General features: G+C 37.0%; 1 protein-coding gene across 11 annotated transcripts in view; it reads left to right on the plus strand.

Annotated features, from left to right (window-relative positions):
• LOC137243075 (uncharacterized) overlaps positions 1-23,302 on the plus strand; it is a 160,643-nt gene that overhangs the window by 98,980 nt on the left and 38,361 nt on the right. For all 11 annotated transcript variants that reach the window (XR_010950457.1, XM_067770265.1, XM_067770267.1 and 8 more), the window contains 3 exons: positions 19,294-19,874; positions 19,967-20,305; positions 23,152-23,300. Coding sequence is in view for 10 of the 11 variants with exons in the window: in XM_067770265.1 (XP_067626366.1) it covers positions 19,446-19,874; positions 19,967-20,305; positions 23,152-23,300 (917 nt within the window). In the remaining variant the exon portion in view is untranslated. The remainder of the gene's footprint in view (positions 1-19,293; positions 19,875-19,966; positions 20,306-23,151; positions 23,301-23,302) is intronic.

A 23,302-nucleotide genomic window follows, 5' to 3' on the forward strand; every position in this document is an offset into this window, starting at 1 on the left:
GACAGGCCATATATTCTACAGACATGTAGACTTTACCTATAATGTGGTTGTTTTTAACTGAATCACTTTCAGACGCAATCTTCGTACTATTCGAATTGCTGCTACAAGTTGTTGATTTAATAAGAAAATAATAAAACAGTGCGAAAAATGGATGTTTTGACGATTATATAGGTGTTAACCGACATCATCCAACGACCTTTTAAAACACTCTTCGAATATTTCAAGTACCAAGGTCTCCTGAAAATCGTTTATGGACCATATTATGCCGCGCATACTGCTACAATGTTCCTTAAGGGTTTCTTTTCTTTTGTATTATAGGTCTTTCTATATATCGTGCGTGCATTAGTCGGAGTTTACATTTATGTCCACCTCTTCGTTAGTGAGGTATTACAATTTATCAATCTAAAACGATGTTGCTACCCGAAACCTCAGAGCCCAAGCGCTCACTCTCAGTAAGGTAGGCGAAATGGCACCACAACCAATTTTTGAAGCGTCGACAGTAATTATAAATTCCTTTTTGAAGTCTGGGTATTGGAGAATTTGAGGAGAAATTAAAGATTTTCGGAGTTTTTCAAATGCTATATCACATGATTGATCCCATTTAAATTCTACTCTTTGTTATTTTGCATACATGCCACTTTTATGGTTGTACCACTTCGTCAATGTACCGCATAGCACACTTGATTATGCTACGTTTAACGGTGTGTGCCTTTACTGCGGCGCTTGAAGTATGCAATGTCTATACTAGAATTGATGGTTCGGGACGTGAGTCCCAGATGAAAAATCGAACAGGGGCTCTACTTAGGTAAGCTTACCTCGTACTTAATGTGTGTGTCTAATAGTAAAGTATTCCCGCTTTCACACAGGTAATCGCACTGTAGCGACACCTATGGAAACATTGAAAGGGTATAACATATAATAATATAATAAGCTGGACTCAGTGCCGTTGCCACAACATAGAGGCGTGCAAGCTTCCTTACAACCAAAACTGTGCACGGTAAGTTGGAACCACCCTTTGGTTTTTTTTTTTTTTTTTGTAAGTGAGGTATTACAAAGCATTTCCGTCTCATGTGCGTAAAGGTTTGATGTATCTGCCGGTGCTGCTAATATGACATGCTTACTTCCAAACACCTGACAAAGCAAATTATGTTCAGGATAATAATGTGACATGAATCAAATCGTTTTCCGCGTTTATCGAATGAAGACAATATTAGACAAACGCTGGTCTCTGTATTTTTCCTTGTGTTTTCGATACGCCTCGCCCCCAGCTGAAAATTGAGTTTTGACGTTCTGACAAAAGTGTTCTGACTCATGTCTGCAAAGAGCAAATGGGGCCGTAAAATGCATAGTTCTCTGGTTGATATCCAAGGGCATCCTCCCCCCTTTCCGAGATCTTTAGAAATGTACAGTTCTCATATGATTGAACAAAGCAGATAACCACTGAACCATATGAATACTTTGATGATCGAAAACTGAATATAGATAGTTCTCAATCATTTTTGGAGTCATATGCGAATCGAATATGTTTACTTTAGATGGTCAACGATTTTTTAGTCATTTTCCATTCAGCTTTCTGAATCTGCCCTGATTATCTTGGTTGACTGATTAATGAATATTCTACGTGTTGAAGTTTTACCTCTCATTGAAGATTTTATTTGGTCTGAGATATGGATCAGAAGTGATTATTTAAGCATAATCACAATTAAGCAACATTTTCGTCTCGACAATAAATTAACTTTGAAACGAAAATACCTTTGAATCTGAACGTTTTTAATCATCCATGATGTTTGAAGGGTTTGTGTCACTGGATATTCTGGTGGTTCTAGTTTATCTGCGGTAGGGTTCGGTTGGCCTCGTTCGTGGTGAACGAGAGCTGGGTTAGGGGATTTGTTGGCCTCGTTCGGGGTGAACGAGAGCTGGGTTAAGCGGGTTGTAGGCCTCGTTCAGGGTGAACGAGAGCTGGGTTATACGGGTTGGTTAGAGCGGTTGGGAGTTACAAGTCTCCCTCACCCTCACTGGAGGGTGGTAGTAGGACCAATTTCGTGATTGGTCTGGTGGTTTGTCCCCTTGCCGTATCAAGTTCGACGACTCGAACTCTGTTATCGGGGCCATAATGGAGGTTGGCTATCCGACCTAGTCTCCATTCGTTGGGGGGCAGATTGTCCTCTTTAATGACGACTAAATCCCCCTGTTTGAGATTCGATTGTGGATGCTTCCACTTAACGCGCTTCTGCAGTTCGGTGAGATACTCCGTTTTCCACCGCTTGCAGAAGGTTTGATGTAGCGCCTTAAGTTTTTCCCATCGATTGACGAGCGAAGCGCGATTCTCGCTGACGTCAATCTCGGGTGGCGCTAGTAGGTGGCCCCCGACTAGGAAGTGCCCGGGGGTAAGTGGCTCCAGGTTAGACGGGTCATTTGACGATGGGCTTAGGGGTCGGGAGTTGAGACAGGATTCAATCCTACACAGGAGGGTGCTGAACTCCTCTAGAGTAAATTTATGATCCAATGCGATCTTTCTGAAATGGGTTTTGAAACTCTTGACTCCCGCTTCCCACAGTCCGCCCATATGAGGAGCAGCTGCTGGTATGAAATGCCATGTAAGGGTTTGGTGGGCATATTTAGAGAGGGTTTGGTTGCGCGCATCAACGAGGAATGCCTTGACCTCTGAGCGGAGAGCCCTCGACGCACCGACAAAGTTCGTTCCGTTGTCGGAATAGAGGTTTTTCGGGCATCCTCGTCTGGAGACAAACCGACTAAATGCTGCTAGAAACGCGGCGGTGCTGAGGTCGCTAGTCGCCTCTAAGTGGATCGCCTTAGTCGCAAAGCAGACGAATAGGCAGACGTAACCCTTGGACATGCGGCATCCTCTTCCGCTGTAAGACTTGATGTCAAACGGTCCTGCGAAATCCACCCCGGTGTTGGTAAATGCCCTGCTAAAGGTAGTGCGTTCCGCAGGGAGGGTTCCCATGAGTTGCGTCGGGGAACGTTTGCGGAATAGCGTACAGGCCTTGCAGTTGTGTATGATGGATCGGATCATGTTTTTGACCCGAGGTATCCAATACTGCGTGCGTAGGAGCCGCAGCATTAGTTGGTTTCCGCCATGTATGGAAATGGTGTGGACAAACTGGACCAGGAGACGGGTGAGTCGGCAGGCGTAAGGGAGGATTATCGGGTGACGCTCGTCGACGGGAACGTCCCTGGATGCGTTGAGGCGACCCCCCACCCGAAGGACATTCTCTTCGTCGATAAAGGGGTTTAGAGAGAGAATCTCGCTTTTGGTCGCGATGGGTTTCCTAGTTCTCAGAGAGCTTATTTCTTCGGCATAGTGGTTGATTTGGGATATCCTTATGAGGCGGCTAGTCGTAGCCTTGATTTCGTCGGGCGAGATCTGGTGAGACTCTGCTTTAAAGGACATTTTAGTTTTTGAATGGGTTCTATTGGCGAATCTTATAACGTAGGAGATTACCCGCAATGCCCTTGATAGATCGGAAAACCGATCAAGAACATCCTCGCTATTGTTGATGTTCGTTGCTACATGCACTTGCACTCGTTTTTCTTCGATGTTTGTGTGGTACTCCTGTTCGCCCTGAGATGGCCATTTCGATTTGCCTTCTTGCAGCCAAGAAGGTCCCTGCCACCACAAAGAGTTGTCGACTAGGTCCGTGGCTGGAAGTCCTCTGCTGGCTAAGTCCGCTGGATTTGATGCGGACTCGACATGATGCCATGCTTTAGTCCCTACCTTCTCGACGATTTTCGTTACCCTGTGAGCTACAAATGTTGACCAGGAACACGGGGGTTTTCGAATCCATGCGAGGACGATGGTCGAATCTGTCCATAGGTGCATGTTAAATGTACCTAAGTTCAGGTTCTCCATCACAGTTTCCAAAGTTTCTGCCAGCAAGACGGCACCGCATAACTCCAATCGTGGTAATGAAATTGTTTTTACTGGTGCCACCCTCGTTTTCGCCATGAGTAGACTAACGTATGCCCTATCGTTGATCTTAGCTCGCACGTAAACCGTAGCCGCGTAGGCTTTTTCGGACGCGTCACAGAAGCCGTGAATTTCTATATCGTTGGTTGGGGTGAAGTGCACCCACCGAGGTATACGAATCCGGTTAATGGCGGGGTACTCCTGCATAAAGGTTTGCCACCGATCTAAAGTGATTGTGGATACCGGTTCATCCCAATCCGTCCCCTCCAGCCAAATGTTCTGCATTATTATCTTAGCTACGATGATAACTGGAGCAAGCCAGCCTAACGGGTCGAAGAGTTTGGCGATGGCCGATAGGATCGCCCTTTTTGTTAAGATGTCCTGGTTTTCGATTGGTTTCGCTGTGAAATAAAAGTAGTCGGAATGCGCGTTCCAACGGATCCCTAGGGTTTTTACCATGCTCGCGTCCTCGAACTCCAGAAAGTCTTCCGTAAGCCTGTGAGGTTTGGGTATGCCCTGTAGTATCCTACTGCAATTAGAGGTCCATTTTCGCAGAGGGAATCCTGCTGACTTTAATGCGGCTGTGATTTCATCGCGAGCAGTGACTGCTGCCTCGATGCTATGCCCCCCTGCCAGAACGTCGTCGACGTACATGCTGTTTCGCAAAATGTGCGCTGCGGTTGGCAGGGATGCCTCGACGTCATCTGCAAGTTGATGTAGGGTTCTGATCGCTAGATAGGGGGCACAGTTCACCCCAAAGGTTACCGTGTTGAGCTCAAACACGCTGACAGGGTCCTCTGCTTTGAGTCGAAAAACTATTCTTTGATATTGGGTTTGATTTTCCTTTACCCAAATTTGCCTGTACATCTTCTCAATGTCGCTATTGAAGACGTACTTGTAGAATCTCCATCGGAGGAGCAGTATTGTTAAGTCGGATTGAAGTACTGGGCCGGTGTGTAGAACATCGTTCAGGCTTATGCCATTGGATGTCGGGCACGACGCGTTGAATACGACCCTTACTTTAGTTGTTGTGCTTTCTTCTTTGATCACCGCATGATGCGGTAAGAAATAGCAATCAGTTGATTGTGGTGGTACTACGCTGTGCACCTTAGTCATGTGCCCTAACGTGACATATTCTGTCAGTACCCTATTGTATTCCATCTGTAGGGCCGGGGTCTTGGCTAGGCGCGTCTCGTTCCGATAGAACTGAGAGCAGACGCTCTTGAGAGATGGGCCCAAACAGACGGTTTTTGGGAAGTCTTGTTTGAATGGAAGGGCGACGGTGTATCTTCCATCTGAATTCCTTTCCGTCGTGTTCTTATATAGTGCCTCGCAATAGGCATTGTCTTCAGTCAGGGCCTTTTTTGTTGGTATGTTTTCAATTTCCCAGAAAGCGGTTAGTTGCTTGTCTAGGCTAATTTCGTTAAAAAATGATACTCGTGTATTGGTTGGGTGAGGTACTTCTGCACGACCAGTTAGGATCCAACCGAAGACGGTTTCTTGGGCGAGAAGCGTATTTAGAACGTTCTTCCTTATACCGTTCAGTATTATCTGGGGATAAATGTCGCCTCCAAGTATGAGGTCGACTGGTTCATTAACGAAGAACCTCTTATCCGCCAGAATCAGATCAGGGAACGCTTGCCGAGTCGTTGCGCTAACTTGGCAAGTCGGAAGGTCCCCTGTCAGTTGAGGCAGGACTAGGGCCACCGTATTGATACTTACTAAGGGGTCTGTAAGCGAACCTAATGTAATCGCACATGATTCCTTTACCTGTGCAGATGGCGTATTATTTATTCCTGACACTTGCACGTGCAGACGTTTGGATGGAAGGTTTATTCGCTTTTTTAGTCTTTCAGTTATGAAAGAGCATTCGGACCCAGAGTCTATAAGCGCTCTGGCGGAAAATTTCACTCCGTTGTGGATTATATTAACCCGTGCTGTTCCTAATAACACCCCTTTAGTGGTGTTAGCATGACACGAAGAGACGTTATTAGTATTATCTTGTCTTTTTTCAGACTCCATCCTTGCCCTAGCCTGCTGTGAGGTTGAAGGTGAATTGTCGGTGGCGTTTTGAGTCCACCTTTGAGGAGTTGTCTTTGATTGTGCTGTCGGAAGATGGAGCAAGGTGTTGTGCCTTGCATGGCACGTGCTGCAATTAAATTGGCTAGTGCATCGTGTCACGGTGTGTCCACCCGACAGACAATTCAGACAATAACTATTGTTTTTGATAAATTCTATTTTTCCTGACGTGGACAACCTACGGAATTTTTGGCAATTTCGTAATTTGTGCTCCGTACTGTTGCACATCTTACATGCCGACTTTGGTACGCTTGCTTGGTAAACCCCAAGTTTTGTAGAATTTTCCCTAGAATTCGAATTTTGACTTTTGGGTGCTTTTGTAGTTTTGTTACCCCTAAGATCGGAAACCGTCTCTAATGTCTGGAAGCGATTGGACAGGAATTTGTCCATATCCTCCCATTTCGGGATATCTGTCTTCCGTTCTACGGTCTGTTCCCAAAGAGCCAATGTAGATTCAGGGAGTTTTGTGGAGCATAAGTAAGTTATGATTGCATCCCAATTTGTGATGTCAATATTATGACATTGTAGCGCAGAAATGCAATTGTTGATCTCACGTTGCAATTTTTTGATTGAGGTTCCACACTCCTGTTCGACTGCCGTCAGATTAAATAAGAGTTTAAGTTGGGTGTTTACTAGGATACGTTTATTTTCGTACCTGTCGCTTAAGTTTTTCCAGGCGGTTGCAAAACCCTCGTTTGTTAACGAGCACCTGCCCACTATTTCTTTTGCCTCACCTTGCGTTTTTTGCTTCAAATAGTATAATTTCTCGACATCTTTCAGATCAGTATTGTGGATGTATATCGCAGTGAACATATCTCTAAAGGCTGGCCAGGAAAGGTAGTCGCCTTTAAATACATCGGTGTCACAAGGCGGCAGCCGCATTTTATGTCCACGGCGCGAGGAGTCTTCCTCCTTTGCTTCATCTTTCGCCGGCTGTGGGGTGATAGCTTCGGCTTCAGCCGCCACAGCAGACATGCATTGCAGGTAGCATGCAAAGCAACTTTTATTTTTCTTTCTTAATGAGCTGAGCTCGTCTTTGGACAGTTCAGAATTGCTGAGAAGACTTTCATATGTGGACTTGGTCTTCTTCCATAGTGCCCTTAGCTCCTCTTGCAGTAGTGCAAGGGTGTGCTTGTTCCGGGATTCGGCCGGGGTGGAGTTGAACTCTTGTTCAAACTCCACTATGGAATCAGCCAATCTAATATAAGTCTCCATTGATTTTATTAATTTGAATATTTTGTCTCTTTGAAGGTGTCGAGCTCGGAGGTAAACGACTTAGTGGCTTTGGTGTAAATGCAACCACAACAAAAAATTATAAGAGTGTTTTCGTTTTTGGATTGCGCTGTATAAGTAAAGCTTTAGGAACACACGAATTCTGATTGAATGTGTTAACACAGATAGCAATCTTATGTGAATAGTGCTAAGCAAAAATTTAATCAAATGTAAATTATGCCGTGTATGTAATGTGGCCGGTGATATGAACCACTTATAGAAATCCTCACGAGGATTGTGCAAGCCACAGATAGAAATCCTGACGAGGATTTAATGTGTATAAAATGATATAAATGTAGTGATATGCAGCACAGATAGAAATCCTGACGAGGATTTAATGTGTATGCAGTGATATGGAAATAAACACAGATAGAAATCCTGACGAGGATTTAGTGTGTATGAAGTGATATAAATGTAGTGATATGCAGCACAGATAGAAATCCTGACGAGGATTTAATGTGTATGCAGTGATATGGAAATAAACACAGATAGAAATCCTGACGAGGATTTAGTGTGTATGAAGTGATATAAATGTAGTGATATGCAGCACAGATAGAAATCCTGAGGTTCTAGTCGGTGCAAAGTGATATTAAGCACGGATAGAAGTCCTGAAAGGATTTAATGTGTCTACAGTGATATGCAATGCAGAGAAGAGAATCGTCTGCAAATATTTAATGTGTCTTAACAGGTGTGTTGGACACAGATAGAAATATTTTGAAACTTAGCGTGTTTGAAAAAAATTAAAAACGCAGATGGTAATCCCAATGTGGATATAGTGTAAAATGTGAACCACAGATAAAAAATCCCAATGAGGATTTAATGTGAAACACAGCTAAAAATCCTGACGAGGATTAAATGTGTATACAAAAGGGTGATATGTGAACGTTGATGAGTATCGCCGAGTAGCCAACCAGGGTATCTTTCCCAATATAAATAAGAAAATAAATGTGTTTGTCCAACTTAATGTGGACAACTGCACTTTTAATTATTTATTATAAAAACGCTGAAAACATACAGCTATATAATATAAAAAACGATCAGTATAAAATTGTGTTTGTGACCAATTGTGATGAGCCACTAGCCACCCAACGTAGTGATACTTTTTGGCTTTTTGGTAATATTTCAGCTCGCAAACTGATTACCAAAGTGAATTCCGTGATAGACAAGCTAAGGCTATCAACCAAGTGAAATTATGGTTCCTGCCTGGGAAGTTTGTCAATGTATGTGACGATGAGGGGGTACAACACAGTACAGTGATGAGTGTGAGAGAAAAAAAAAAAACTAAAAAAAATTCACTGACTGTCTGCCTTGAGCGGTGTCGAGTAACCCTTACCACTGGTGGGGGGAATTACCCGATCGTCAAAAGGCGTTGTGTGCTTAAAAAACACGAAATTTAGCAATTTCACTTGCTTTGCCTTGCATCAATCACAGAGTGCACTTTTTTACGTGATTCACGTACATAAAAAAAGTTTGTGAAACCAAGCAACCACGTACGTACCTTAAGTTTTTTTGTGTTGATGTGAAGTGATGATAATGTGTTTTCGATGTGATGCGAATGGACTGTATGAGTGATTGCAATATAACGATGATGTGATGAATGTACTGTATGCGATAATAATGGACTGTGGCTGTTGAATGTGATGTTATGTGATGAAGCTAATGGACTGTATGATATAATAATGGACTGTATGTGCCGTAGATGATGTGATGAACCGAGTAATGTGATGATGTGATGTGATTAACTGTGGGATGTTGTATGTGAACTTGAAGAGTGTACTGCGATATTGAAAATGTATGATGTGCTGTTGACTGTAATGGACTGTATGATGTTATGACTTGTGATGATCAATGGATTGTATGTTATAATAGATTGTATGATGTGATGATTTTATGGCAGTGTGTGTTGCGTGATAGCGAGTTGCCAAAAATGTTGTGCTAGATGACGAGTTGGTCGGCTATATTGGTTTGTTGTCTCGCTGGTTTTGATGATTTTAATGTTTAAGTAAATTATAATTTCCAATTCTCAACTTTCCCAAATGTTTTTATTTTCTGGGTTTTTGTCACAAAATATGCTCAAATTTTACTTTCCTCGGCGCGTAAGGACCAATGTTTTGCGGGGCAGTGGACCCGTTGAAGTCGGGCGTGTGCGTTGCAAATAAAAGAAATAAAACACCGAATTAGTATCAAAACAATAACAATTTTATTCACTATATTAAAAGGGACACTCTTTGCTTTGTTTATTGCAAGGGGTTTAACAAATTCAAATTAATTCAAATCCACAGGGCCTGTGCCCATTAAAATTTAGGCAAGTGATTAATTGGAAATTTAGATTCAATAACAATCGCAAATATTAAATTGTAAGAATTAATTACAGCACACTTTACTATGCACTTGGCAAATTCACATGTAGGAAAATTAGTTATCTCAAATATTATTTATAATGAAAAGCGCAAAAAAATGAAAAATGGTTAGTTTGGATAACTCACCTTGGGCTAGCTGCTGGCTCTTAGACGTTCCAAAATAGAAAGAAAGTTCAAAACCGCGAACAAGTCCGCGGCACCTGCCGATAGCTAACTTTCGTTGAGTTTTTCCCCTTCAAAGTTAGCTCTCGGCTGGTGTTAGCCGTTACCGGTAATAATAATAAGTAAATAACTAATGTGCGTGTTAGGGTGGTCCGAAATATTTAGGCTGATGGCCTAAACACCCTAAGATGATTAAAAACGTTCAAATTTAAAAGCATTTTCTGTTCGAATATTAGCGTATCGTCGGGAGAAAAATGTACCATAAATGTGATTATTCTTGAATAATCATTTATGATTCATATTTCGAAACGCTTTTTATTCATATTTGATATCATTGTAAAATTGACCTTTAATTGTTTTAGAGTAATATTTGACTGCTTTTCACAGTCATTTTCTGATCATATTCGTGAATATATTTCAATCGTTTTGGTTTAGATTTTTGACTCATTTTTGAATGCGATTATGATGCATTTATTCTTCATATCTCTTTCAAAATAAGATACTACATAATCTTATTTCATCAGGGGAAGTGAGCTATTTGAACCACAGGTCACTCGCAAACAAACTTGACCGATATTCACCTGCGACTACAACATCCAACATCAGCTATGATGGTCAATATCTTAAAATACGATACGGTACGGGATGCTGAAGACATATCCAGGTACATATGTCAAGAGAGTTTCACTTACCTGGTCAAATACATACATAGCTCACAACTTTTGTATTGTCCAACTATTATTTATTATCTGGGAAGCCGAAGGTGGAGAAATGGTTGGGAAAATCTTCGGGCATGAGCAGCATTTGCATTAAATTGTCTTGAAGAATGTCTTAATAATAAAAATTGTATATATGTACATATTTTTCTGAACTTGATGATTGAAAAAATGTGTGTATGTGAAAAAAATAAGATTTTCACTGAAAAGTAAAATTTTAACAAGTATAAAACTCATTATTCAGTTAACAAATATAGTCAGAAAAGATTCAGAAAGCTGAATTAAAAATGATTATAAATGTTTGATCACCTAAAGTAAACACATTTGATTCAAATATGATTCCAAAATGTGATTGAAAAACTATATTCAGTTTTTGTTCATCGAAAGGTAAGCATATTTGATTATTCTTTTTGCTGACTTTTATGAAATAAAAAAAAAAAAAAAATAAATGTAAGGCGCGATAACCTCCGAAGAGATCTAAGGCCGAGCTTCTCTTCCAATTTGCGTCGTGCTCCTCTTGATTTTTCCCTACAAATTGGCCGGACGGGACCTACATGTTTTATGCCGACTCCGAACGGCATCTGCAAGGCAGATGAGTTTTCACTGAGAGCTTTTCATGGCAGAAAGACAATCGGAGCGCTTGCCAGACACTGCCGAGGGGCGACCCCGCTTAGAAAAATTTTCTTCTAATTGAAAAATCTTATTTCTAAAATTTTGATGTTGCTTTGCCCGGGAGTTGAACCCAGGGCATACGGTGTGATAGGCGGAGCACGCTACCATCACACCACGGTGGCCGCCACTTTTATGAAATATTAAAATTTAATCATCAAAGGACTTCAAAAATGATTCCAAAACGTGATCGAAAAATGATTTTCAGTTTTTGACATCAAAGATATTCATATTTGATTATTTCTTTTGTTCAATTGTATGATAACTCATTATTTAGTCAGAAAGAAGAATCAAATTGTATTTATATGTAGGGAAATTCAAAATTTAATCATCTAAATGCCGTGTGGGTTACTTCTCTACTTTTCTCTTGCTGCGGGTATGTTATTGTGTTGAGCATATAAACGTAGCACCAACAATACGCATGTACATTCATACAATGATAATGAAGTTTCTATAAAATTCATTATGCTTTGGCAACTCATCAGGTTTAGTTTATTTTTTTTTTAATTTCATGGCGAACGATGTGAGCTCGCCAGCTATTAATTTTGTTGTTGTTATTGTTGAGCAATCCTATTGGGTGGTGGTACAGTTTTGGAGGTTAACTATTCCTTCGCCCGTTATCATCCTTCAGATACATATGTACGAATGTTTGTGTATAACTGTCTAGATAGTTTCTAATTCGTGTGTGTATTCGATTACCCTGTCATTGCGTCTAACTCATAAGCAAGGATCATTTGCATAAGAACATATGGGACATTCCATTCTAACGGTCGCAAAATCTTGGGCAAAACTTTTATTATTTTGATGAAAACTGTGGAAAGTAATGATTGGGTTATGATATGCAAAAAATACTGATGAATTGCGATTAAAAAAATTATATTATATTTCCAAAGGAAGGTCAAAGAAGAGCATATAGGACGTGACATTATAACATTGATATATTGTGGGAAAGTCTATACCATACACTGTGAAATTTTCCCAACAAATTCACTTAAACCACCTTATAATATCTAAATTGAAAGTTTTTCCTATTGCTTTTGCATTCAAAGAACAAATACTTCTTAGCCTTTTTTGATTTATTAGCAACTTAAATTGTAACGGTCGCGGCATGGTTCTTTTTTTTAATGCATTTTGGCGATAACGAATCAAATAACTTGATATTCCAAACAGCTCCTTCCGTGCGATACCCATATTGGCTTAAAATATCTTAAGGTCATCCAGGTTCAAATTTTGGTCAGCATCTCGAAAACGAGGGCTAACATAGAAAAATTATTTGTACCACTGATTTTACTGAGCTTGAAATAGTTATTATCGTCCCTTTTCTTATTTATCAAAGAAAATGTACCAAATTCTTGTTGAATTTTTAGTCTTATAATATTTAGTTCTTGTTTGACACGTATATATGCAAAGATTTAAATTGGCAAAAATATTAAACTTTTTCATCCTATTTCAGTAACGGTTGCGACCAAATACCTATCTTTCTAAACTAAGATACTGTTGTTCATACTTATATATAAAGATCTTGAAATTTATTTCGAAATAGGGAAAAAGTAATGTAGTTTAATTTGACGGTTATCAAACGACAACTTCGTAAAAAAGTCTTTGCTAGTACAATTACGATTTTAAATAATTTTTTTTTAATTATGTTGTTAACTTTGAAATGAGTTAAGGACTTCGTCACAATAACCAAATGCAAAATAAATGTTGAATTATAATTGACTAGCCTTTCGTGGAAGTATGTATGTATGTGACAGTTTTTGAAAGATGCAATTTATTCATTAGCTCAGAGGGGTCTGATTTGGTGGAAACTCCCATATATATACATATACACATGCTAACATGTGCACATCTAAATATTTCCAAGCTCCTTTTCCTTTTAAGCTTTTATGAATATTATTTCCCGTTCCATTTTTATTGGCTAAGATTGCGAGTAAAGTTATAAAAGTAAGTTGTTCGGCTTTTCTTTAATGAAATAAATGTTGTAGGAAGAGGGGAATGAAAAGGAAAAAAAGGAGCTCAGCTGCAGCAAAATTGCCAACCAGTTGTAAAAATTTGCAGTCCTAGAACTACACACTGCGTATTGATAAAGTTACAAAAGCGGTAGTTAAATGACATTTCCAAATATGGGTATTCGATAATCGCTTATAAATAATCAGAACAGTCCAAACAGGAACTGGCTGAAAACTGTCTGCCTTAGCATCGCTTAAAAACAAGTTTCGAAATCATCGCTGAGATACAGATGTATCGATGTTGAGCAAGAGGCTACTACTGTCAGCGCTGTTTTGGAGTTTGTCAAACTTTCTGCAAAGTAGCCACAACTAATTTCATACACTTAAGGGTTACGATTAGACAAGCTACAATTGGAAATTTTGTCAATGTTTTAACTGTGTATGTCAACAATCGTGGGTATTAGGTTTATATACACAAAAGAAATTCATTCCTACGGTCTGAAATAATTAGTAAATTTTTCTACATTAAAGCTCTTATTAAACTCAATTTTCCATACAAAATAAAAATTCCTAATTATCTCATTATTGCTTTATTAAATACCTAATGGAGTCAAAAATCTAGTACGTTTTGTTCGATGGGCCGGATTTCATTGTCAATGTATAAATAACAATCAAATATAAGTTATTTTTAATAATTTACAAAAAATAAAAAATAGAAAAACACCAAAAAGTATAAACATTGTATTTTCGCTGCAGCACAAGATATTTTGGATTTTTCAGAAATATGCACATAGTTGGTTAGGTGCAACACCTTTGAGTAATGGCGCATGCATTTTATTTTGATTGCCTTATAAGTTAAGGAGGCAACAGCTGCTATCCATGATAACTTTATTTTGTAAAATCGAAATATTTTTTGGGACTGCTGACAAATGTTCGCTTAATGAAGCAAGTGGCCCTGTGTGAAAATGAAACTTAAATATTATATTAAACAAAATTGTCATTCGATTAAATTTCAGTGTGAAATAATAATTCGCAAATAATTAGTTTCAATTTTTAATAAAAATATTTCGAACATTCAAAATCCCAAAATTATACATATATCCTGAGGGAAAAAAGGACAAAGCCAGCAAGGTAGTGTGGGATTATATTATATGATCACTCATCTTTAGTGTTATACAAAAAAAAAAATCGTGAGAAGTATTGCGAAAATATTGGTAGTTGCCAAATCAGTTTTTAATTTTAGTAATTAAAATTAGTAGATAATACCAGTCTTGAATGTCAACAGTTTTCTTCAACTTTTCTAATCATTTTTATTAAGAAAATGTGTCCTCAGCCATACTTCAAATCAAAGCAGAGCGAAAATTTCTTTTAAGTAGAGTTTTGAATTATTATAAATTTAATTCATATTAAGTATATAAGCTTGTAGCTTCTTAAAAAGATTTAAAATAGTAAAAAAATGAAAATTGAATTATAAACTTTATCAAGCGGCTCTCAACTTTGAGAAAGTACAGCAATGAGCAAGAACTAGGGGATATAAATGTCATTATGAGTGTTGACGAGGCTTGGTTGGCTTTTTTTTTTAACACAAACTATTCTAAACTCACTGGTTCAAAAGATGATGACTCACTGAATTTGTTCAAACCTTAGCGTTGACAATAACTTTTCGCACCGTAATTCGGGAAATAGATGAAAATTCATGAAATATACGGAAATAAGGGAAAGACTCGCTCCTTTTTTATACTCAGCATGCTTTGCACACAGAGTATATTAACTTCGATTGGATAACGGTTGCTTGTACAGAGGAATCGAGATAGATATAGACTTACATATATCAAAATCAGTATCGAAAAAAAATTGATTGAGCCATGTCCGTCCGTCCGTCTGTCCGTTAACACGATGAGATATCTTCACCAAATTTATGGATTTATAACAATAAATAGGAAAAACTTCAAATTTCAAAAAATGTGCGTGACACCGCCCCTTTTATGACTAAGCAATTTTCTATGTTTCGGGAGCCATAACTCGAAGAAAAATTAACATGTAATACAATTGTGTACACATATTTTCCTTATAGCAGAAAATATGTCTAGTAAAAATGGACTGGATCGGTTAAAGACCACGGCAACTTATATATAAAACAAGTTTAAAAGGGTGGTAGACTAAAATAATAAGCTATAACTTAGCAAAAAATAGTTTTGAATCAATGATATTTCACTTATCAAGTTTTACTGTAATAGGAAATGGGGAGACATTTTTTTTTAACGTGCGGTGCCACGTGTTATGTAGAAAAGTAATTTATCTGAAATTAAATGTACAATTGAAGCTCACGCTGAGTATATAATGTTGGGTTACACCCGAAATTAGACACCTTTTCTTGTTTGTTCTCAAAACAAGCACCAAGTTGGATAAGCTCTGAAAGGTTAACCTAGAGTTAACTTTTTAGAGCGATTTAACTTTTCTGCTATCCTGTTTAAGTTGTCATGAAAAAAGGAAAGTTTATATGTTTTTTATTTAATTTTGTATTTCGTTAGCTTTCCATTACGAATAATTTCGTAAATAATCTTGTATTTAGTGTATTTTTCTGTTTTCCATTATAAATTTTCGTACATTAAGAACATGAAAATCTTGTGCGTGCTTTGAATAGTATTTAGCGCATTTAGCGCTGACGAACTGATGGCAACAATTTCAGGGTAGTATGAAATATTTGAATGCATAATTTCAAAATTAAAGCAAACGTTTTAGACATTTTGTTCGGTTAAGTTTAAATTGTAAACCTTATAAAAATAAAAAAATGGGAAGTTTCACATTTATTAAAAAATTGATTAACTTATGAATGGCTTAAAATGAAGGTTCGCTTTTTTAAACCGCACACGTTGCACTGAAAACAAAATATTTTCGAATTCGAAACATGAATTAATATGTATTCCATGTTAATTTCTAACATTTTGAAACCTTTCATGGAATTTGTGCATGGCTAATAGTTTATCTTGGGAATTATTTAATTTTTAGAATTATAACATTTGAAACTTTAGAATACAATAACTAACTTACTTTTACATACATATATACATACTTAAGTAGATGGTGATTGTCCTCCATAGTTTTGTGCCAGTGTAGTTCAAAAGTAAAAAAAAGTTGAAAAAAAATATTTAAGTGAAACGAAGTTTAAAAGTTTTTGAAATTTCCTGTTTGTTGCTGCCAATTTTCACACTCGACGAATTTGACAAGCATAATTTCGCTCTATCCGTTAGATTCATATTGAAACTTCCAATTACTCATTTTTTTTTAATTTTTTTCTGTCAACCTTAAAGAAAACAATTGAAGTTGGATTTCATTAGAGTATAAAAATGAAAAGAACTAACACTACATACATACTTCATTGCACCTTTTGTAATTTATGAAAAATTTTACTTGCGTTTTCTAGCACATTAATTACCGTTTAACGATTTAAATTCATGCCAGCTGACTCGTTTGTTGAGCTCGAACCAGTTGTTTGCGGGCAAGTAAATAAGTTTGACGTGCAAGCAACGCATTGAAAGTAGTTCAATGTGCAAACTGAGGAAGGTAAGCTCGGCTGGGACAGGCAGCAAAGGCAACAACCGAGAGCCTTTAGCCTGTTTTTCACATTGCCTGGCAAAGTAAATATACTTCGAGTGGCTCGCTCTACGGCGACGCATTCAATTGCAATAGCAACAGCAAATCAATTAGGAACTAACGAAAATGTAAAAACAGAATGGTTGAATGAGGACACGGTTACGCGGTGCCTATGTTGCAGCTGCTACCTTTGTTATCGAATTTTTGTTGTTTTTTTCATTGTTTTTGACTGTCGAAACACTGCAAAGCGATTAGACCAGCAGGAACACCGCGCTGAGCATTTTTATGTATGTGAAGTGCCCTCCTTTTTGGTAGAATTCCTGTATGTATGTGTGTGTTTCCTTTTAGAATTTTTGAGAATGTGTGTTTGTAATCCGGCTTTTCATTTCTTTTGTTGCTTTTGTTATAGCAAGTCGCTGCTTTTCCAGCTTGCATTTTTGCCTACATAGAGATGTACATATGTGTGTACATTTGTATCTATTTATTTATGTATCTTCGTAAGTCATACACTTGATGAGGTTTTTCCATTTTCGAACATCGAGTAATGTGCAGCAAGCAATTTGTGTGAAACGCTTCGTTTTTTCTTAGTTGTCATTATGCTACAGTGTTGTGCATTGAAATAACAGCATGAAGTATGATTTAAGATTTTATAATGTTGATAATTTAAAATAGAAAAATCTTTTTTGCAATAATGAAAATATTATACACATAATAGATCTGTGAACTGCATCCGGATTTTTCAGCTATCCGGATAAACCGGTTATTCGAATAACCGGATAGCTAAGCAAAAAATCTGGCTATCCGGATATCCGGATTCATAAGTGGGAAATCCGGATATCCGCTGTTCGGCTATCCGGGTACGTAAACGGAAATCCGGATATCCGTATGTCCGGATACCGGAATATAAAAGTTGAATATCTGCATATCAGAATTGAACGAAGCAAACATCGAAAAATTATTCACAAAATATGTTTGTAGATTATTAAATTGACGTCAAAAATTAAAAAGCTACAATTTTACAAACAAGTGAAAATAAGAACACTGCCATTTGTTTATATTGTGAAAAAAGCTGTTAATTGATTTAAATGTCCCACGAATTTATTGTTATTAATGTTAAATAAACATATATGGTACATAAATTTTTTGCTTTCACTGGATATCCAAAAATACGGTTATTATCCGATATCCGGATAGTTTCACAAACGAATTATCCGTGTCAACGGATATCCGTATGGATACCCAGATATTCGAATATGCGGATAGTCCCAGCCCTAATACATATATATAGTGGAGAATGCAAACTTTATAAAAAGAATTATAAAATAATTGCGGGCGATTTCCCGCTAGTACAAGCAAATGTTGCAAAAGTGAAGGGGCATTGTTAGATACAGATGTATTAAAACTTTGAGGTCAAGTTGAGAACTAAGACCTACTTGCAGAGCGCAAGTTAAATTTTCAACTCAGAATTAACCTGAAATGAGTGGTTAAACTCATACATTTTTGACAAATTTTTTAAATTAACTCTGAGCTTAAAATATAACCTGCTGTTCTGCAAATGGGCCTAAGGTCCACAAGAGCAGCGTTAAAACATTTTTACAAAAATTACATTTTTCATTACAAATAACATTGATTGAAGATTAAAAGACAGCGATTCGATTTGCGATTTCCTACATTGAGTACCAAGTTCATATCGATAAGAACTTTATATAAAGTTTTCGCAGTAGGCTTATAAAATATGTAAATCCCGTATTTTTTTAATGGCTGAAGTTTACATAGCTACGAGCTATTGTTGGTGTTAGTAAATATTATAATTTCTCAAAATAATAATGTTTTTTTATTCTCTTTGTTTATTTTATTTTTATAAATTATTTTACTAAAGCATATATGTACATATCTATATATTTATATATATATTTTTTAGAGTAAAACTGTTTTGATGTATTTTTTTTCTATTTAATTTTTTCCATATCGGCAACCAAATCCATAGTCATGTATTTGTTCTTACAATATATTTCAATATTAAGGATAATTTGTTCAAGTTTTCCAAAACAAAATTTAAATAATGAAGTATATTTCATAATTCGTTAGTATCTTCAATGTAGGTCAACGAATTGGACAAACATCGTATGCGTCCCTCGATTAACATATATAAAATTGTCCTAGGCTTAACTTAACTGCTTTGATTTAGGTTGACGTGCATTCGAGAACACCCTTAAGCGGGACATTTATGTACATATGTATGCTTTTAAAAACCAAATTAAAATCAGTTTTAAAAAGAACTTACCTCACAATATTTTATTGCTGCTTTTGCATTATACAACACTGCAGTTTTTAACTCACATTTGTTTCGGAACGCGCATTTTATTGACTTCATTTAGGAACAAATTCACCTAATTTACATAGGAACTCAATTTCATAAAACAACATGAAATTAAAAAGTGTTTAAATCTTCTGCAAAAAAAAAAAAAAACAAAAACGAACAAACGGTTTGACGTTGAAAATGTATTTTTAAAAACTACTATTAGTCTTCTATACCATTTTTTATCATTACTCTCTTACAGCTTTTTGAATAAAAGAGAGAAAAATAAAAACAAATAAATAAAAAAACGACGGTTTTCATAACGATTGTAGTGAAAGTACGTTTGTGTTCGTGTTGGCGTTGGCAAAGTATTAAACGTTTCGAAATAAGCAACAACAACACAACACAAGCAATATGTCTGCAGATATACCTCGCATTATGGTATTTCGGCCCACTTGGGACGAATTCAAACATTTCCCCAAATACGTAGCTTACATGGAATCTCAGGGTGCACACAAAGCTGGTTTAGCCAAAGTTGTGCCTCCACCCGAATGGATACCACGTCGTAGTGGTTACGAAGATTTAGATGCACTCAATATAACAATACCGGCGCCAATATGTCAAGTGGTCACTGGCAAACAGGGGCTCTATCAACAAATAAATATTCAAAAGAAGCCACTCACGGTGAAACAATTTAGTGAATTAGCCGCCACAGAGCGCTATCAAACGCCCAAACATTTTGATTATGAAGATCTCGAACGTAAATATTGGAAGAATATAACTTATGTGGCACCGATTTACGGTGCAGATGTTAGTGGTAGCATTACAGATCCAGATCAAGATGTAAGTATTTATATATTAAATATTGAAATACCTTCTTCTCACTGCCGTATTCGTCATTCTTTTTCTTTAAAAAAAAAAATATTAAAAAAAAGAGTTGGAATATAAACCGCCTTGGCACGATTCTAGATTATGTTAACGAAGATTATGGCATCCAAATTGATGGTGTGAATACTGCTTATTTATATTTTGGCATGTGGAAGACCACATTCGCTTGGCATACTGAAGATATGGATCTATATTCGATAAACTATTTACATTTTGGTGCGCCAAAGACGTGGTATGTGGTGCCACCGGATCATGGGCGTAAATTGGAGAAGGTTGCAAATCAGTATTTTCCAGCGAGTTATGAAAATTGTAATGCTTACTTGCGGCATAAAATGACGTTGATAAGTCCACAAGTGCTGAAGCAACATGATGTGCCGGTGAATAAAGTAAGTGTGTTTTGATTTGGGAAAAAGAATTGTATGCGAGAATAGAATTGGGTTAACTAGAGATTGAGAGAAAATTGCAAGTTATAAGTCTCTAAAAATTCTTTCACAATTCTTTTGTGAACAGTGTTTTTAATTTTCTTCTTTTGTCCTGTCAAAAATCAATACGAAACCTGTTAACTTGTACAGTTAGACTATGGATGCTATAAGCCTGTATACTCAATTATGAAAACTCTAAATAAATAATTCGATATTGTCATGCAGGGCCATGACGTTTTATACGATCGCGGATGAAAAACCAATTTGACTCAAAGGATAAATATGAATCTGTCAAACTATTTATAATAAAACTTGGTTCTAATGCGTACATATGGTCACTAGTAAACAAAAACTGTTGTGTTTTAAAAAATGGATTTCGATCACGGATCGTATAACACGATATGGGCCCAGATTTTTCGAGTTTTCGAAATTGTTCGGAACACGTTTTTGAGACTGGTTTGCATAGTTCAGAGGTGGGGGTAGTGCATTAATGCACAAGCCTTCACTCGCAGTTGAGTGGTAATACAAAAAATATCAGCCTCACGCAGCAATCGTGTTTAACGATACCTGATCGAGATACATTTTCTAAATCCAAACAGCTCTAAAATTGTGAATCGGATTATTGACACATTTCAGCTATAAAAACACACACACGCAATTTATAATCATTTTTATAAATAGTTTATTTCGTATCATGGTGGAATCACCAGGTGAAGTAAATAAAAAGAGATAGACGATGTACGCTATCTGAAACGGTAGGGATGTATTTTCAACGGTCAGAAGAGGGTAAAATGTTTACCCGCTTTGGAAAAGTAGGAGTAGAAAAACAAATGCCTTGCTACGAAAGCCATTACAGAGTGTTTTTTTCAGCATATCAGTGCAACCTAATGCCAATACAAAAGCGATACACAGGACCAGTGCGAATAAAATTAAAAACTTAAACTGCTATGAGTAGTAAAATTCAATAATGCGTCTAAAGTAAACTGACCTCAACTTCCACTGCAGTTGCAGCTTTTATCGAAAAACCGGACATAAGTCGGAGAGGTGTTATCCATTATATAGTTGAACTGTAGGAACTTTGCGCATTTAAATGGGTTTCGGGTTTGATGAAAAGTTTTACAGTCACACTTGGAAATAATCGTAATACTTTTAAATGTGTTTCGATCTCTAAAAATCCATTGTTCTTTCCATCTGCTCTGTTGATTTGACATTGAGTCGGAAGTAAAACATATGACCTTCTAATACATCATACAAACTTGATCAGAAGATCTCCCATAAACTCTTGACAGTTAATTCATGATGTATTACTAATGTTCCCAAGTTATTATTTACTAAAATATGTCAGGGGATATAATAGGAGTACGCCTAGAACCATAAGGTGCTAATTCGATCGAGCCGGATTCATATATTCTAAATTACAATCCATAACTGTAACATTCCTCTTATCTTAGTGGTCTAATTTTTAGGCCAAAACAACAATAGTGAGTAACAATTTTTTGTAACTGTATTTAGAAATCCATTGTTTAAGCGAAGTGTTTACATAAATAAGGTGTAATACGACAGTTTTGGTGTTCTTGCACATTTCTCTAAAGTCTTCAGTAGCGCTGCACAGGCGAAAATCCTTGCTGGATATGACGCGAATTCAAATAGTTTGTTTTAACAAAGACCTGTTTCAAATTTTTTTTGGAACAAATTAAATGTACTTATATAATGGAAACATCAATAATATGAACGCAATTGTTAACCCCGACCTTACTTATGGAAGCCCACACCACAGATACCCAAATATGAATATCTGTAATTAAATCCGGTAAAGGTCCATCGATATAGATGAAAAAAGTGCTAAAACTACCATATTTTACTCCTGAAAAATGCAAAAAAACAACACTTTCGGGGACAACATTGTGACAAATTTTCAGATAGCCGAATGACAGAACAAAGAAGAATTAGAGCGAGACAATTTACGGCTTACTTCACCTGGTTATTCCACCATGGTTTCGTATTTATGTTTTGAGAGAAAATGGCTTTTTATACGTTATATGTTATACGATATAACACGATACGGGCCCTGGTAGTGAAAATATTTTCAGTTCCAGCTTGTGCACACAAATTTTTCTTCGCTCATTTGAGTGGTGTATAGAAAATTTCCATCAATGATACTTTTGTTTTTCACACAGCTGAGTGGTAGTGTAAAAATAAAATGAGTGCAGTAATTTTCTCAGTCGTAGTGGAGAAATGCAGCTCTATCACTATAGTGCTAAAAAAAACTGCACACTCAAACTTTTCCAATATAGAATAATGCTAATGAAGGTGTAATGCAATCCAAATTTAGTGCACTACCCCCAACTATGTTTCAGCTAAACAATTCATTATTTTTTCTTCTTAAATTATCGAAAATATAAAAAAAAAAGAATTCGATTGCCGAAATTTAATAAAAATTGCCACCATTTCTCAATTTCTTGAGGTTTGAATGAAATGAAACCAATTAATGCTCAATTTTTTGTTTCTTGATTCAAGACAAATGAATATGTGAAATATGATACAATATGAAAAATAATTGTCCGTTTCATCAATATACATACATACACGTAGCTTATATCTTATATACATACATACAGTACACATATTTACAACATACATATTTATTTGACTACTTTATTGGAAAAAAAATACCGAGAATTCGAAACTCTGGTAAACCTGATACTTTATACGTTCCAGTTATGCCATTTCTGCTTAAAATTATACTTGCACATGAATGCATGAAATATTCAGCAAAAATGCCATTTCTTTACATTTCCATCTTTACACAGATAACACAAGAAGCTGGCGAGATAATGATCACGTTTCCATTTGGCTATCATGCGGGCTTCAATCACGGTTTCAATTGCGCCGAATCTACAAATTTCGCCATGGAACGGTGGATTGAGTATGGAAAACGTGCCATTCAATGTACCTGCAGGT

Source organism: Eurosta solidaginis, chromosome 3, assembly GCF_040869045.1.
Source record: "Eurosta solidaginis isolate ZX-2024a chromosome 3, ASM4086904v1, whole genome shotgun sequence".
Taxonomy (NCBI): domain Eukaryota; kingdom Metazoa; phylum Arthropoda; class Insecta; order Diptera; family Tephritidae; genus Eurosta; species Eurosta solidaginis.